At 33.2% G+C, this 16,865-nt stretch overlaps 1 protein-coding gene across 1 annotated transcript in view; it reads right to left on the bottom strand.

The window, feature by feature from the left end:
* LOC133173571 (uncharacterized) overlaps positions 1 to 15,428 on the bottom strand; it is a 32,023-nt gene extending 16,595 nt beyond the window's left edge. The window contains exons 1-12 of the mRNA XM_061308552.1: positions 15,389 to 15,428; positions 14,974 to 15,151; positions 9,874 to 9,977; positions 9,402 to 9,536; positions 9,070 to 9,246; positions 8,847 to 8,962; positions 8,580 to 8,700; positions 8,449 to 8,457; positions 8,162 to 8,345; positions 7,841 to 7,944; positions 7,493 to 7,630; positions 3,699 to 3,878 (exon numbers count right to left, since the gene is read on the bottom strand). Of these exons, the coding sequence (XP_061164536.1) occupies positions 3,699 to 3,878; positions 7,493 to 7,630; positions 7,841 to 7,944; positions 8,162 to 8,345; positions 8,449 to 8,457; positions 8,580 to 8,700; positions 8,847 to 8,962; positions 9,070 to 9,246; positions 9,402 to 9,536; positions 9,874 to 9,977; positions 14,974 to 15,151; positions 15,389 to 15,428 (1,486 nt within the window). The remainder of the gene's footprint in view (positions 1 to 3,698; positions 3,879 to 7,492; positions 7,631 to 7,840; positions 7,945 to 8,161; positions 8,346 to 8,448; positions 8,458 to 8,579; positions 8,701 to 8,846; positions 8,963 to 9,069; positions 9,247 to 9,401; positions 9,537 to 9,873; positions 9,978 to 14,973; positions 15,152 to 15,388) is intronic.
* Positions 15,429 to 16,865: the final 1,437 nt, after the last annotated feature.

Here is a 16,865-nt window from a genome sequence, read left to right as displayed (position 1 = left end):
TTGACAAACACAGGAAAAAGATACAGAAAGGTGTTTTCATCATATTAATGCATGCACCCATTAGATTCATTAATTACAAACATCAACCAAAATATTAAAAACTTGATGAAATATCAACTAGAGAAAGTTGCTTCTTGAAATTTTTATAACCATTGCCACGCAATTTTTCCAAGACTCTCCTCTTTTAAAAGGTTTTTGGGGGTTGTTTTTTTTTGAGCTCATTCAGTATCTGTGATCTAGTATTGTAGACCCTGTTCTTAAGAATACCTGTAGAAAAGGCCTTATTATTGAGACCTGGCTAATGCAGGTGTCAAACTCTTTCTCTGGGGTGTTGCATTATTGAGAATTTGTACGTTGATAACTTTATATCATATTTCAAAGTCCAAATATATACTGTAAGTGCTGACATTGCCAGCATGAAATTTCAAAAACATCAGTCAGACACTTTCTATGGAGTTTGACCTATTTAGAGTCTCTACTTCAACAAGGAAATCTCCGGTTCTTTAAGTCCTTAGTTTTCTAGATTTTTGTATCATTTCTATCATATTGTTCATCTTTATACTTTCAAAACTTTGCTAACTTTGTTACTAGCCTTTTGATAAGCATCTTAGAAAAGGTTTTTTTCTTTTGGATTATCTTCCTTCATCAATTTCTGAATGAATTTGGGCGATTTGCATTGATAAAACATCTTTACAATTCAGCAACATGTTGAAAAGTTATACCCATTTTCGAAAAATATCCAAATTATGACATCGGAGTTTCTGTCACAATTAAATATTATAATACAATAACAGGTTGGGGGAAAACGTAAATTCCGCTATAATAGTGGTATACCACTATTATAGTGAGATTCCGCTATATTTTCAGCCGTAGTTGTCCTCGATTTCATCAAATAACATACTTGCTGTTTAAAGCGCAAGTTATGATGGGAATAAAAATGAACAATAATTGGCATCCTTACATATTATGAATTTTATTTAAATTTCTGCCGATGCGTTTGATAATGCGAACACACTTTTTAAAGCGGAAGTTACATTTTTAACATAGCAACCAGTGATTGCGGTAGTATTGTACAAAGACTGACTCTTAATATCTCTCACACATGTGCACAAATTAGTGCTTGTAATAACTTTCAACTCATTTTGGAATAGGTTTGTCGAATTTATAGAAGAAAAGGTGATTTTTGCCTGCATGGTAACGGGTATGGAGGCCCGTTATGACAAATGAAAAAAAAGCTCAGCACATGTACATTTTAAAGGAACCGATTTGTGTCGTCTAAATTGTAATAAATATATATAATATGTCACTTTTCGAAGTAATCTTAAGTTTGTGTATAATGTTTCCTTTCTTGACGATGAATCCATGAATTTAAATGATTATTCTTAGCAAGAAAAGACGAATTACACTTGTGCATGAAATTACCTGTAGACGTGACGTAAAATAAATTCTGCACGATTTTTTGATTCTCTAGCTTGCATGAAATTTTATATTTAACTACGATATACACTGGAAAAGAAACAATGAAATCCTATTTACCAGAAGTAGATTATTCTGTTGTAAATAAACGAAATACAAGGAGAAACAGAAATATGAAGATAACGAAAAAAGGCCATCTGAGCAATAATTTTTTTGCAGAGCGAATAGGTAGGATAAGGTGCTATGGAGGATTACGCATCCCTTGTCGAACATGGACTTTGCAAAATTCATTTATTAATAGTTATCATGAATTAGTGCATCGTTGTCTCGCCACAGCCGCTAAAATATTAAGCCCGCTTTTTTAACTACAAAGAAGCCATTATATGCACATTGAATTGTTTTCGCGTACGGTTATTTTTTCGTTTTTTTTTTCCTATCACGACAAGGAACACACTTGTCGGCTGGGGATGCTCACTCCTCCATGACACCTGATCCCATCTTTGATGTTTTTAGAGGTTTGTGTTTGCTCTGTTTAAAATTTGTATTGTTTCAATGGACTTTTGAGATCGATTACTGTTTGTTATCTTCATATTTCATACAGTATTTCAAGCAAATTGAAAAAAAAAATTGAACCCATTTAATTTATTTTCTGTCGTAAAGTGCAAAAAATTTGAGTGAATTACATTATATTTTTCTTACATCTATTTATTTATTTTCTGTCAGAAAATGTACAAAATTAAGTGAAATCAATCATTGCATTTTCATCGATTTATTTATTGTGTTTTTTCTGTCTTAAGGTGTATTAAATTCTACAAAACACAGGTATATCTAAGTTGGGATGTAATTAACATAATTGTTATAAACACAATTGAACGTTCAACTAATTTTGTTACTTGCAAGCGGGAATAGGTGGATTTGTGATTTTAAAAAAAGGGTTGGGGAATAGGCGGAAGACCCTCTTAAAACCGAGACCCCTTGTTGTTCGTAATGTGTATCGAATCAATTAATAATTTAAGACATTAATCCCACATGCAGGTAATATGGTATATTGCTACATAACAAGGGAAGTTGACGATAGAAAAAGTAGTTATCACATGTACCATGTAAGTTTAGTTATTAGTTTGTCATCAATCTCTTTCTCTAGTAAAATATTTAAGGAAAGAAGCAGATTTGTTATACTCCCTGGTGTCTTTTATTAGTAATTTTCAACATACTTATATTTTTGGAAACTGCAGCTATATCATAACTAAATGAACATTTAATTTATGTCTCGCCATTACGTGGTTTAATCATAGTACATGTATTAAGCACCAATGTTTCTTCTGAGAAATTACGCCAAATATTCCCAACAAAAATCGCTCACACATATAATATTTGAAATAGTTTTTAAAAAGATTTTTCTTTTTTTAATTTAACTTTACTTGTCATAATACAAAAATTAATATTTCAAAAAATTTTGTTTAACATTCCGGAAACTAATGTCATATAATGTATATGTAATTACCTGCAGAAATGACATTTTATATCATTGTTAACGATTTATTGCAAAAACTATACAAATCGGTTTCATCAGAATAAAGTAAACATGTAATGAGCTTTTTTTCGTTTGTCATAACGGTTCTCCGTACACGTCACCATGCAGGCAAAAATCATCTTTTCGTCTGTAAATTCGACAAACCTATTCCAAAATTGGTTGAAAGTTATTACAAGCACTAATTTGTGCACATGTGAGAGAGATATTAAGAGTCAGTCTTTGTTCAATATTACCGCAATCACTGGTTGCTATGTTAAAAATGTAACTTCCGCTTTAAAAAGTGTGTTCGCATTATCAAACGCATCGGCAGAAAATTAAATAAAATTCATAATATGTAAGGATGCCAATTATTGTTCATTTTTATTCCCATCATAACTTGCGCTTTAAACAGCAAGTATGTTATTTGATGAAATCAAGGACAACTACGGCTGAAAATATAGCGGAATCTCACTATAATAGTGGTATACCACTATTATAGCGGAATTTACGTTTTCCCCCAACCTGTTTAAATTGATATATAACTTGCGTTAAATATTTGATATACAAGAAAGATATTGAACTGTAAAAATGTAACATATATAATGAAACACCTATCAATATGTTCTCGGCGCCAACACTTTTTATCGGGCCTTACCCATTATTCCAAATATTCGTGTAAAATGTGTATGTGGAGTTTTATAATATTAAATGTAAAATGATAATAATAATAATAATAATAATAATATGCTTTATAATGAGTTAGTTTTACCTGAGAATCCTTGAACTGTACTACACATGGTGTAGTTAAATGTCATGATGGACCAAGAGGGGCATACGTTTAGGTCGGAATTCAAAGACCCACATGTGGTGGAGATGCCGTCGTTATGTGTGTAGGTGAAGTTACCCAACAAAGGGACAGGGCACCACTGCTTTGCATTTACTTCACGACCTGTTCATGAATGAATAAAACAATAGAAAATTTAATATGAGAATTAATATTAATAGTGACTATTATGAAAAGCAAGATAAGCAAATTATCATCCAGCATAATTTACTCTCTTTTTGTAAGATAGCAATATAATGTGCAGGATCATTTTAGATTGGAAACTTCTAAGTTATGAATATGATTATGTTAGTTATAGGGTCTGTAACTTTCAATGTTTCATAGATGCGAGATAGGTTTAAAATTTCTGTTCTATAAGTCTAAAGAAGCTACTTCCTTAACAACATATTATACAGGTGCTTTGAATTCCGCGATGGTCACTAGTAAAGATAGAGTTCTTAAAAATATGTTTGATCGCTCAGGATTAAAAAAACAAAGTGCATGTAGCTCTATGAAGAGTGCATTGAAGATAGGAATCATATAAATGTTTACTGGTGATAAAGGTTAACATTACTTGAGGTATGTCACTCGTCACCTTTTAAGACAAGTTTGGTCAGAACCTCTAATTTCAAAATTATTTCTCAGGATTACAGGAACAAAGTGCATGTAGCTCTATGAAGAGTGCATTGAAGATAGGAATCATATAAATGTTTACTGGTGATAAAGGTTAACAGTACTTGAGGTATGTCACTCGTCACCTTTTAAGACAAGTTTGGACAGAACTTCTAACTTCAAAATTATTTCTTACAATTCAATTATAAACAATGCAAATTACACAATATTCAATTTAAGAACTGTATAAAACTGTTTTAAAATTGTAAAAAAAAAAAAAGAAAAAAAAATGATGGTGGACTTTTTCTTTTGGTGGAAAAGTATTTAGAAGAAAATTCTTCAAATCTACATATTTGTTTGATTTATATGTTCAATAAAAATGGAACTCGTAAATTTACTTACATTGTCATTGGACATTTGCAAAATTATTTTGTTAAAAAACATTCTGATTGTACACACAAGTACATTGTACTCTGAAGTTGACATTAAAAAGATGCCTGAGTTTCTGATTGACAATATCTATGTGGTTTTCGGAGACCAGGTCTTCCAACAATCTATTGGAATTTCCATGGGTACCAATTGCGCCCCGTTATAAGCAGACCTTTTTTGTATTCATATCAAGCAGAATTTGTCCAAAATCTTATACGTGAAAAGAAGAAAACACTTGCTGTCGCCTTCAACTCGACATTCAGATATATCGACGACGTGTTGTAAATTAACAATGGTTATTTCCATTTTTAATACGATATATCCCGGTGAGTTGGAGATAAAAGATACCACAGAGTCTGACAATCTGTTTCATATTTGGATATTTTACTTAGAAAAAGACGTTAGTGGTAACCAAGCTTTATGATAAACGTGATGACTTTAACTTTTCAGTCGTCAACTTCCCTTACTTATGCAGCAATATACCTTCATCACCTTCATACAGGGTTTATATTTCTCAGTTGATTCGATACGCAAGAGCATGCTCTACGTATGTACAATTTCTAAAACGAGGTAAATTATTGACAAACAAGTTGATGAAACAAGAATATCAGCAGTCTCGTTTAAAGTCATCATTTCGTAAGTTCTATGGTCGATACAATGACCTTGTCAGCAAATACAATTTATCATTATGTCAAATGCTGACTGACATTTTTCATACTAATTGTTAGGCCATTATTTACAAACTGAGTGTGACCGGTCAGCAGGGGAAGCTCACTCCTCCACGGCACCTGATCCCACCTCTGATGTTTTCTCTGCTCCTATTTTGTATTGTTTAATGGTCTTTTGAGCTTGAATACTGTTCGTTATCTCCATATATTTCATTTTAATATCTTGGAACTTTGGCCATACATATTTTTTCTCGTCGCCCCCCCCCCCCCCGCTATTATATGCTAGAAATATTAAGTATAGCTTACAATTAATATTTTTAAACAAACTTTAAATATGAACTCAACAGACTTTGCCAAAAAATGAAGATATATTTAAGAAGTCAAGATAAAATTTACATTGTTTTTTGCCTGAAAATCGCAAATTTTGACCAATATCTCAAAATTTACATCACTGACCCCAACTTTTTCTTTCATTATTTTAAATCACACGATACATTCAACCGATCAGCACTTAGGTCATAAAAAAGCTTGATACAAGAAAATATTTGCATATCAGAATTTTTAATACCCCAAATATATTTTTTCAGCGCAAAAAGGTCACACAATACTCTACGCGCATTAATTTGCAGGATTTTTTCAATAATAAATATTATTCAAACTATTTTACATATAATAATGATTCACATGATTGCATTCAGTAAATAGTTACAATTTAAGTGCAAAAGGGTCAAATTAATTGTACCGTTGCTCAGTAAGATGCACACTGACCCCCAATTTTCTTTGCTATTTTGAGTCATGCTTTATAAGTAGTTATCTAAAATATACTTCTAATAAATCCTTGATATAGCTCATATCACGAGTGACATACCTGAATAATATATAAACCTCAAAATAATTCAGCATTCAAATATGACAAAATGGGTAATCATGCATATAATAGATTTTCAACGGAAGAAATTCAGAGTATCATATTGCATTTTGTTAATCTCTTCAAGCAAAACATTTGGAAAATCCGTTTGTTTTGCTAAGAAACTTTGAACCATAACGTGTTAAAAATGGTTTTCAGTTACTCATGATGTGTGTCTTAGTCACACGTACTGTAAAGTATGTTGTTCGAAAATACAGATATACGTCTAACGAATGACACCTAGTGAATAAAACGGGCTTCTGATTTGAATTTTTATATGCTTTAAGTATTATTCTGAAAATAATGCAAGTGGTTTAAAAAAGATAGGATAAAAAGCAACAAAGCCAGCAAAATATTTTCCAATACAGAAAGAACCAATATGAACAAATAATATGATGTGTATATATTCACAGAAAATTCACACAATTAGTACTTTGAAGATACATAGAGGCACTGATAAAAAAAATTAAGTAAGATTGCTGATGAGCTGGGTTTTTTCCAGAAAATTTGCTAGGGAATTCCAATACTTATTTTCTATTCTGTATTTTCTTCGAGAATTCACATTTATGTGGGGAAAACAGCCCTTTCTTTCTCACAATTTCCATATGTATTAAAGATTATTATGACTTAAATCATATACCCCAAGACTGTTTTTGCAGACTTGTTTTTCCTGAACCCTATGAACAACGGTTTTATTATTTTTTAAAGTAAAATTTGGGGTAGAGAACTGAGTTTGGGGATCATCAATGGTTATCTTTTGAGCGCCCAAAAGGAACGATCTCAATGCGATGCAATTGTTCTGTTGCTTTAAAAGACAAATAGTGCTGATTCTGGTGTCCTGTTTGTTATTCTAATTCAAAGTTTAAGCAATAAAAAAAAAATATTCATAATTTTTTTGACATTGTTTAAACTTTGAATTAATATGATTTGTTTGGGCTAATTATCTTGTGAATCTGGTGATTACTACTTTCCCATGTTTGAATATTGATGTGTTAACTAGTGGTACATTGTATAATTTATTACAAAGTGTTTATCTACCAAATTCTGTCCCAAAGAAAATGACTTGTGATTTTAAAACTTAAAAATCATCTTTCAAATGATTCAATAGTGTACAGTTATCCTACCCTTCATAACAATCACATGGAACTCCTCTACTGGAGGAGAGGCCGATTCCTGACAATAATCTGAGGTTGTCCATGACGTCACACTAACATCTTGGGTTTCTGTGATCACTCTGTTGTTGGCAGCATTTGAGTTTTTACCTGAGCATAGAGATATATTACCCAGAAGTCATTAATCCTGTTTTTATTTGTAAATGAATCTTTATCAATCTTATCTCCTTTATGAAATATTCTTTACGGTTTCAAGATTTCTTCGATAATCATTGAAAAAAGTCAAGATTAATATATAAACAATGATTTCAAACAGGAACATATCATTTGTAAATTACATGTATTTGAGTATCAACAAACCTGCCAGTATATAATAGCTGTAGGAATATGTTGTTAGTTTCTCCCATCTAACACATCTGAACACGTTTTGGCGGATTCCAGACGATAAAGGTATTTGGTCTCCTCTTAAGAAATAAAGACAATGATTTAGAGATACCGGTATATGGTTTTAAAAGCAATTTGAAAATCATAGTAATGAAAGGGTCCAACTAACTCGACGAAGTTTTGATAGTTATTTTAAGAAGAAGATTGAAGGCAGTGAATTTCATTCTGCAATCAACAATTTTAGCCATTTGAGCAAATTAACGATACAAACTATCGATAAACATAGATACATCTTACTTGAACAAAAAATAACTTGCTGAAGTGTTTTCAGCGAAACATGTCCAGGAAAGTATGCTGGTTTCATACACAGGTATTGACCATCCTTCAGATACTGCACTGTAATTTCTGTTTAGAATTATATCGCCATGACTGCTATCATACCATTCCGAGTCCCACGCATCCGGGAAATCACATCCCCCGTCTGTGTTAAAAATATTACTTTTAAAAATTATAAACCAATCTCTTGAAAATAAAACTTTAACAAAACTTAAACATGATAGAATTAAAACAATATTGATACTCACAACATCGACCTGTAAAATAGAAAGAAAAAAGTAAGATATATATATTTTGTAATTTACTTTTTTGTCATTTTTAATTCTTGGGTTAAGCCTTGAAAGATATATATTTTTTTTTGAAAAAAAAAGAGTCTTACTGTACTCCGTTAACACCAGTGTACCACTTCCTCTTGTGGCTTTAACTTGTGAACTTTGACCGTTTTCACAGCTTCCCTTGGCATCACTGATATACACAGTATCTCCTGACTTTGAGATAGCCTTAAATTTCACGAAAATAAATATTATCTGATAAATCAAATTGATATTCAATAAAAAATAGATTTGTCAATGTGGACTAACATTAACAGACCACAAAAAAATATATACAGTAGTGTGTTCTCAGTATTTGTTCCAACTGTTCTTACTAGACATGAAAATTTGTCGTAGTTAGTGGTATCAGTCACAGTTTCAGGGTTGAACACGGTAGTGTACAGAGTACTGTTATACTGTACAGTTGCCACACACTGAACTCTACCGGCAGCTAGAATGGAAACAGATCTTTTTTGCTTATACTTGTAGAAAAAAAAGTTTCAAAATTATTATGAAATTTACAGGAAATATAACCTAGAAATCAGCTGAATTCAATACCCGAAAACGCTTGAATTGTTGAACACTGTGAATAATTGAAAGCCAAATATGTCCAGTCTGGGCATGCGCTAACTTCTGATCCAGAAACACAATTAACAACACTTCCGGTGTCGTGTATGTATGAAAATGTTCCGAGAAGAGGAACTGGGCACCACTGCTTCACACTTCTCTCAAAACCTGTGAGTTTTTATTATGCAAAATAAAGAATTTATGTTACAGATCTTGATTTTAATTCATGTACACAGCATGAATTTAAAATCCTTTTCAGCTGATATTACACTAAAAATAATTGATATTACACTAGTACTCAATGATAATTCCATTTTACAGACCTTTCTTGACTAGGACATGGTATTCTTCACCGGAAGGACCATTAGGTGGCTGACAGCGGGCAGACAAATCTTCCGAGGGAGACGTACTTAGAATTTTCCCCTCATACCTCTGCTTATTTGATTCGAGTTGTTCATCTATAAATGCAACATGCATGTTTTAAACATAATTCGATTGTCATAATAGATATACAATTCAACCTTTTATATTTTAATGCAATTCTTTGTCTGCCCATTTTAAGAAGACTGGGTGGTAAAGAAGACTACCTAAAGATACACCTAAAAATATCAAATATTATTTTTCTAGCTATAAATAATTACTTATACAATACATACAATATATTCAATGCAATTTTCAAAATATTTCTATATTTTTTTTTTTTACAAATGTCTATTTCCAGGATGTTTAGATAGTCTAAAAATGACCTTGACGACCTATCCCTCTTGAGGCAATTATTTTATTTCAATATTTTACCTCCAAAAATATAGTAATAGTAAGAGTAATCTGTTATCCTGACGTATCGAACACATCGGAATGCAACAACATCTGAACTGAACAGATCTAGGTATTGGTTACCCCTGAAATTATAACAATGATTGAACATGATATGATCCTAAGCTTATCTTTACAGCCAGTTAATATATTTGTTCATAGATTGTGTAAGTGTGGTACTTCCTCTGAAGTAGAATGTACAATCTATAAATGACTACGACCAGAGGTCAGATAAATTTACGTTCTAAAAGTAAGTCTGAATAAAAAATTTTTAAGTCCTTAAAGTATTTGGACTTTTTTCACGTCTAAAAAAAGAAGAGAATAGCTGCAGAAAAACATTAAACAAGATGTATTTGTGAAACACTGCCTCGTATGGCAGTTCATAGCCAAGGTTAAAGTTTCGCAAATGTATATCATATTCCAAGGTCAAGGGCTAAAAAATGTTGGTACCCAAAGAAAGGTTTTGTCACAAAGAAAACACAGGTCAAACGTTATGTGCAAGATTAAGAACTTTCAAAAAAAGGTTAATATCTACAGTCAAACTCAAGTAGACAAAAATGTTGGTACCCAAAGAAAGGTCATGTCACAAGGAATGCATATGTGAATTCTGAAAGCCCTATCACCGACCCTTCAAAAGTTGTGGCCAAAATTAAAGTTTTTCAGAAGTAGGTCATACTCCAAGGTCAAAAGGTCAAGAATGTTGGTACCCAAAGAAAGGTCTTGTCTCAAGAAATACGCATATGAAACTTTAAAGCCCTAGCACAAAATGTTCAAAACTTATGGACAAGGTTAAAGTTTGGTAAAAGTTTTTTTTATGCCTCCGTATCGAAGATTCGGGGGTATATAGTTTTTGCCCTGCCCATCCGTCCGTCTGTCTGTTTGTCTGTTTGTCCGCAAAAACGTTAACCTTGCCCATGACTTTTGATTGGTTGAAGCTATGGCTTTCATATTTCACGTGTGTATTTCTTGTGACTAGACCTTTCTTTGGGTACCACCATATATGACCTTGACCTTGGAGTTTGACCCAGTTTTGCAAAATTTTACCTAACTTTAACCTTAGCCATAACTTTTGAACAATTGGTGCTAGGGCTTTCAAACTTCACATGTAAAATCCTTGTGACAAGACCTTTCTTTGGATACTAACAACTTTGACCTTTTGACCTTGACCTAGGAGTTTGACCTACTTTTGAAAAAACTTTAACCTTGGCCATAACTTTTGAACAGTTGGTGCTAGGGCTTCCATACTTCACATGTGTAATCCTTGTGTCAAGACCTTCCTTCGGATATAGACAATTTTGACCCTTTAACCCTGATCTTGGAGTTTGCTTTTGGAAAACTTTAACCTTGGCCATAGCTTTTGAACCGTTGGTACTAGAGCTTTCATATTTCACATGTGTATACCATGTAACAAGACCTTCTTTCAGATACAAACAACTTTGACCCTTTGACCTTGACCTTGGAGTTTGACCTACTTTTGGAAAACTTTAACCTTGGCCATAACTTTTGAACGGTTAGTGCTAGAGCTTTCATATTTCACATGTGTATACCTTGTGACAAGACGTTCTTTCGAATACAAACAACTTTGACCATTTGACCTTGGCCTTAGAGTTTGACCTACTTTTGGAAAACTTTAACCTTGGCCATAACCTTTGAAAGGTTGGTGCTAGGGCTTTCATACTTCACATAGCTAATCCTTGTGACAAGTCCTTTCTTCGAATACCAACAACTTTGAACCTTTGACTTTGACCTTGGAGTTTGACCTACTTTTGGAAAACTTTAAACTTGGTCATAACTTTTGAATGATTGGTGCTTCGGTTTCATATTTCACCTGTGTATTTCTTGGGAGAAGGCCTTTCCTTGGGCACCATTAATTTTGACCATTTGACCTTGATGTTTGACATACTTTTGAAAAAAAAAAAGTTAACTTTTTCCATATCTATTCAATGGTTGCTGCTAGGGCTTTCATATTTCACATGTATATTCCTCGAGACAAGACCTTACTTTGGGTACCAACATATTTGATTTGCATTTGAGAAAGTTTAACCTTTGCTATAAGTTTCCATACGGGGGCATCAGTATTTCACAAACACATCTTGTTTTGAAGAAGGTTAAACTTCAAGGTCAAGATGTCAAAAATGTTGGTACTCAAAAAAAAAGGTCTTGTCACAAGGAATACATAAGTGAAATATGAAAGCCCTAGAATTAACCATTCATAAGTTAAAGGTAAGGTTAAAGTTTTTGCAGACAAACAGATAAACAGCTGAAAATACAGACGGACAGACCAAAAATTATATGCCCCGAATCTTCGATTACGGGTGCCTAAAAGTTCAACCTAGTTAGATAGCGTAGGACGGGGTACCAAAGTAATACAGCCTGCATGCTTAGCCTCAAAGTATGGTTTGTTTAGCTTGGACTGTTCGAACTTGCTAGATCAAGAGCTCCAAGCTAAGACGACTTGGTTAATCGTAGAAATAAAAATCGTTGGCCTGGACCAGATAATTATCTCACACATGGCTTCTTCTTCTCTAAGTCATAATGTCCAAGTCTGCCGAAGCCAAGAGAGAGGTGTCGTTCCAAATGTTTAAAGACATTAATCGATATATCATCAATCCCAAAACACCAACAACATATGTTAGAAGTGAATACAAGCTGTAGTTGCGAGCCTTAAAAGATGGAAAAAAGATGAGTTATTAGGGCACGAAACTCACATTAGAGCAATCTCACAAGAAGGGGCAACTCAAAGAATGCTTGGAAATATGTAGATTTACATGATTTTTCCGTCCAAAGAGATAGTAATCAGTTGCATCTGGGGGAGAGAAAACAAAGAATCTCAGAGCAGTGAGGCCTTGTACATGTATATCCAATAGTTCTCAGTGACATAAGGAAAGCAATAGCTATAGAACAGTTTACTAATGCACTATAGTTGATGCAGACATGAAGTTGATGGTGAAATGGAGGCAGCTCAGTAATTCTAAGTAATGTTCTTGTCGAACTAGAAGTGTTTATAAAGTGGAATAGGAACTTACCAGGGAGAATTAAGAAATTGATAGGACAATGTCAGTCGACTACAACAAGAGTCCTACAAGTCTTTTAGAAATATGAAGTCCAAGAAAAGGGCTATGGAGAAAAGTTCTCGATATGTTATTTTAATACCTCATCATTCGCGAAACCAGTGTCTCAAGAGACTAAAGGTCAGGACTTAGCTTGGCTATTCAGAATAATCTTCCTTAATTAGAGTACTAATAAAATGCTAGAGATTAATGTAAAATGCAAAAGGAGAAAGAGTCAAAAATCTGTATGAAAGTTGTATTGAAGAGGCATAACCAGATCTTTTAATTGAAAGTAAAGCTTCGATGAAAACGATTTCTGAGCTGTAATATCTCACTGCCGAACAATCTATTGTTCTACAAGGTTGATGAAGTTGTTATTCTACAAATGGAAACCATTAATATGTGAGGGTTGCAGCAACAATGGCATTACTAAAGTTCGGGCGTATGATTTGCAGAACTCTAGAGAAAGACAAGGAGAAGTTCTTGTAAATTTTGAAAATTTAAATGTTTCAGAATTCAAAATTCTCGAAAGATGTCCGATCTCATGAGAAGGAATTAGTCACCTTTCATGGTGGGAAAAAAAGGCATAAAATACATCATCGGCCACTAAGTACGTAAAATATCATACTTAAGAGTCAAAATCAGTAAGCATCAAGTAGTTCGTAAAAAATATGGAAAGTGGTATAAAAATAATTTTTTGATTCCATAATATGTTTGATGCTCTTTAAAAGTAATATAGTTCCAAACAATGAGAGACCCTCTACCAGGAGGGTGAAATGCTCCGTCTTTTGTTTGATCTCATTTGGTGAATATTAATGTTTTGTATGTCTTTGTATGTTAAAGGTCTTAGTTTTTTATTAACGTAATCGTCTTGTATAATAGATAGATTGCACGAAATCTCAGAATGAATTAAGTTAAAAAGAAATCAATAAAATCGGCATACTAGTATTTTGTCTCTAAACTTTTGTCTCTGCCAACACAACATAAAAGATATACTCCATTCTTTTTTCAAAGAACCGGGCTAAAGCTTTTAAATGAGCAATATCGTTGCATACATTTTTAAAAAAAAATTCAAGTAAGTATATTAATAATCATGGTTTGTGTAATAATGAACGTCATTCTAGCGATCAATTTAAAAAGAACCTTTTTCACTTGGACCAAAGTTTTTCTTAATAACTTTTTGTCGATTCAGTGATTGCTTATGAAGTTTAATTCTATATCTCAGTGGGATTGTTTCAGCATATAGAGATAACAATGGCTGCCCAGAGGATGCTTCTCTATCCAAACGCTAGCCAGTAGTTGCATCCATTAAACCTTTTCAAAACTGGAAGCAGATTAAAGATCAAGATCAATCATTTGATTGCGTTTGTTTTAAAACATACATGTAACTACATCATAGTTAAAACTTTACCATACAAGTAAGCAATCCCAGTTGAATGTATCTTTATTTAGTTAACATTTCTATGTGCGTTTAATTTGTTCCTTCACTATATTCCTAGCAAATTCAACTAAACATACTCGGGAAAAGGTTGTCAATGCAGGCCCATGGAACGCCGGGGGGAGGGGGGGGGGGTATGAGAAAAGCCCTTTTCTGTAGTTTTGATATGAATTTTCATCATCTAAACACTTGTTGCTATCCCCACCCCCACTATTTGTGACTTATAGTGGAACACTGGCAAAATCAAACATTTGAGAGAACAAGAAAATTGTGTACCAAAAGGTGAGAATAAGGTTTAACCCCCTCCCTCCGCGAAATAAAATTTTCGGGTTTGGACAATGAAGGTTTTTTTATGTCTTGCCAATTTTTTTTTGGCAGATTGCACCCCCTTTTAAAATCGTCACTGTGGACCTGCGATGATAAAGAAGACTATCAATCTCTGAGTCATCATAGTGTTTTTTTTCTTTTTGAGACACCTGCTTCTTTGCTTTAATAGAAGCCAATGGCCTTCTGAAGCCTCTACTTTGTACGTTCCAAATACATGGGCAAATCTAACTTTTAAGCAAACAAGAAAATAGACAGATAATAGCTTACCTGAACAGAAGGAATGAGCTAGAATTTTGATTGACACATGTCCAGGACGTGATGACTGATGTGTAAGCCTGGATCCGCCACCCCGTCAACAATTGAGTGGAATGGGTAAAGGTTACCTCCCCAGAGCTGCTGTCCCACCATTGTCCGTCCCAAAGGCTTGGTAATGTACAGGCGCACTCTAGAGTTCAAAAAATCAAAACTTAAGTTTGTGTAATTGAAAGGAAAACTGCAGTGTATGTGAATTTGAAAATAAGGTACGCAGAAATCTTTTTATAATGTACACTTCACCTCAATTTAAAAGAATATTTATTGGAGATAAACATCACCTATCGCTGATTAACAAATAATCAGTGGCTCTTGCCAGTGCTCTGTCGAAGCTTGCTGATCGCCTATTTTGTTTCCATAACTCACCCACCCCCTTCCTCAGATCTCCTATAAGCATCTAAACTCGACATGTCTGTGCGTATGTACGTTGTTAATGGATTGGTCACGGTCCATATATATAATGTTTGGATCAATAATGTAATATTTTACGTACTTCCACTTACTTATAAATAAATAACTAATATACAGATATAGATATAAGCAACAAAATAATGTCTTTGTTTGTTTGTTTGGGGGAAAGGGGGGGGGGTGATGAAGGGTTGCAAAGAAGATGGGCGATTAAGGCTAGCACAATGCCTATAGTGCAACAAACATGAAAGTGAAAAATTATATCTCAATTAAAGCGAAATTTTCTTTGATATTTCATCTAAAATTAAAGTATATTTTTTTGTAAAATCTCCACAATTTGCAAAATTCTCACAAAGATTGAAATTATTTGCCTATGAAATCGCATACACACACTAGAGGGACAAAAAAAAGATCATTTTCTCATACTATAACACAATTTTTCTATATGAGTGGTTCTTCGGTCCATATATTTCAAAGTTTATCCTCAAAGTTTGCAAAAAAAAAATATACTCGTACATTTTTTGTTCAACAAAAGACCCACTATACCTTAGAAATGCACTTTTATGACACAACATTTGCATCTTTTTCGAGAAATACTTGTCCATTTAGTCAAGGGTCATATCACAAACATGATTTAAATGCCACAATTCATCAAGAATTTTTGCAGAGAAAATTTTCCTCAGAAAAGTTTTGTTTGTCATACTTTCATAAATTTCAACAATGAGAAGTTTACTCTAAATAACAGATTCACAAATTGCTTATATGATTTATATATCTGAAGCTATAGGCATTCTGTGCGCCTTGTTCGCCCATCTCCTTTACGTAACCCACATATGCGGGTTATGTATTTCTTCTGCATTTTCGAAACTGGTCATCCCCATATAACCAAACAAAGAGAGCATTTTTATGCCCCGTCATGAATATGGCCGGGGCATATAGTGTTTGTCATGTCCGCCTTCCGTCCTTCCGTCAAACTTTGCGTTTAGCTCAGTTTCAAACAAACTATTCAAGATATTTTTATCAAACTTCATGTGCTGATACATATTGATGAAAGCCATACAACTGCGTCAACATTTTTTTTTACCTTCGCCTTTTCTTTGACATTGGCCTTACTTTTCTTAAATTGTGTTAGTATAGTTTCAAAGAAACGAATCAAGATATTTTTTCAAACCTTATGTGCTTATACATACTGATAAGAGCATTTTCAAAGTCATTAACATTTTTTTTTAAATCTTAATCTTTCCTTTGACCTTGACTTCACTTTTCTTAAATTTGCGTTAAGCTTAGTTTCAAAGAAACTATTCAAGTTCAAGTTCATTTATTCACTCAAAACCATGTAAATATATGGTACATGAGGACAATGAAAAATATTTACAGCATATAAATTCAGGTCAGAGGTACAAGTATATGATATACATATTCAGAAAATGAAAGTGAAA

The sequence above is a fragment of the Saccostrea echinata genome, unplaced genomic scaffold (genome assembly GCF_033153115.1).
Source record: "Saccostrea echinata isolate AGI-Se365-2 ecotype Australia unplaced genomic scaffold, CSIRO_AGI_Sech_v1 ptg000056l, whole genome shotgun sequence".
NCBI classification, from domain to species: Eukaryota; Metazoa; Mollusca; class Bivalvia; order Ostreida; family Ostreidae; genus Saccostrea; species Saccostrea echinata.
Note: the sequence above shows the minus strand (reverse complement) of the source record. Positions and strands in the feature narration are given on the sequence as shown.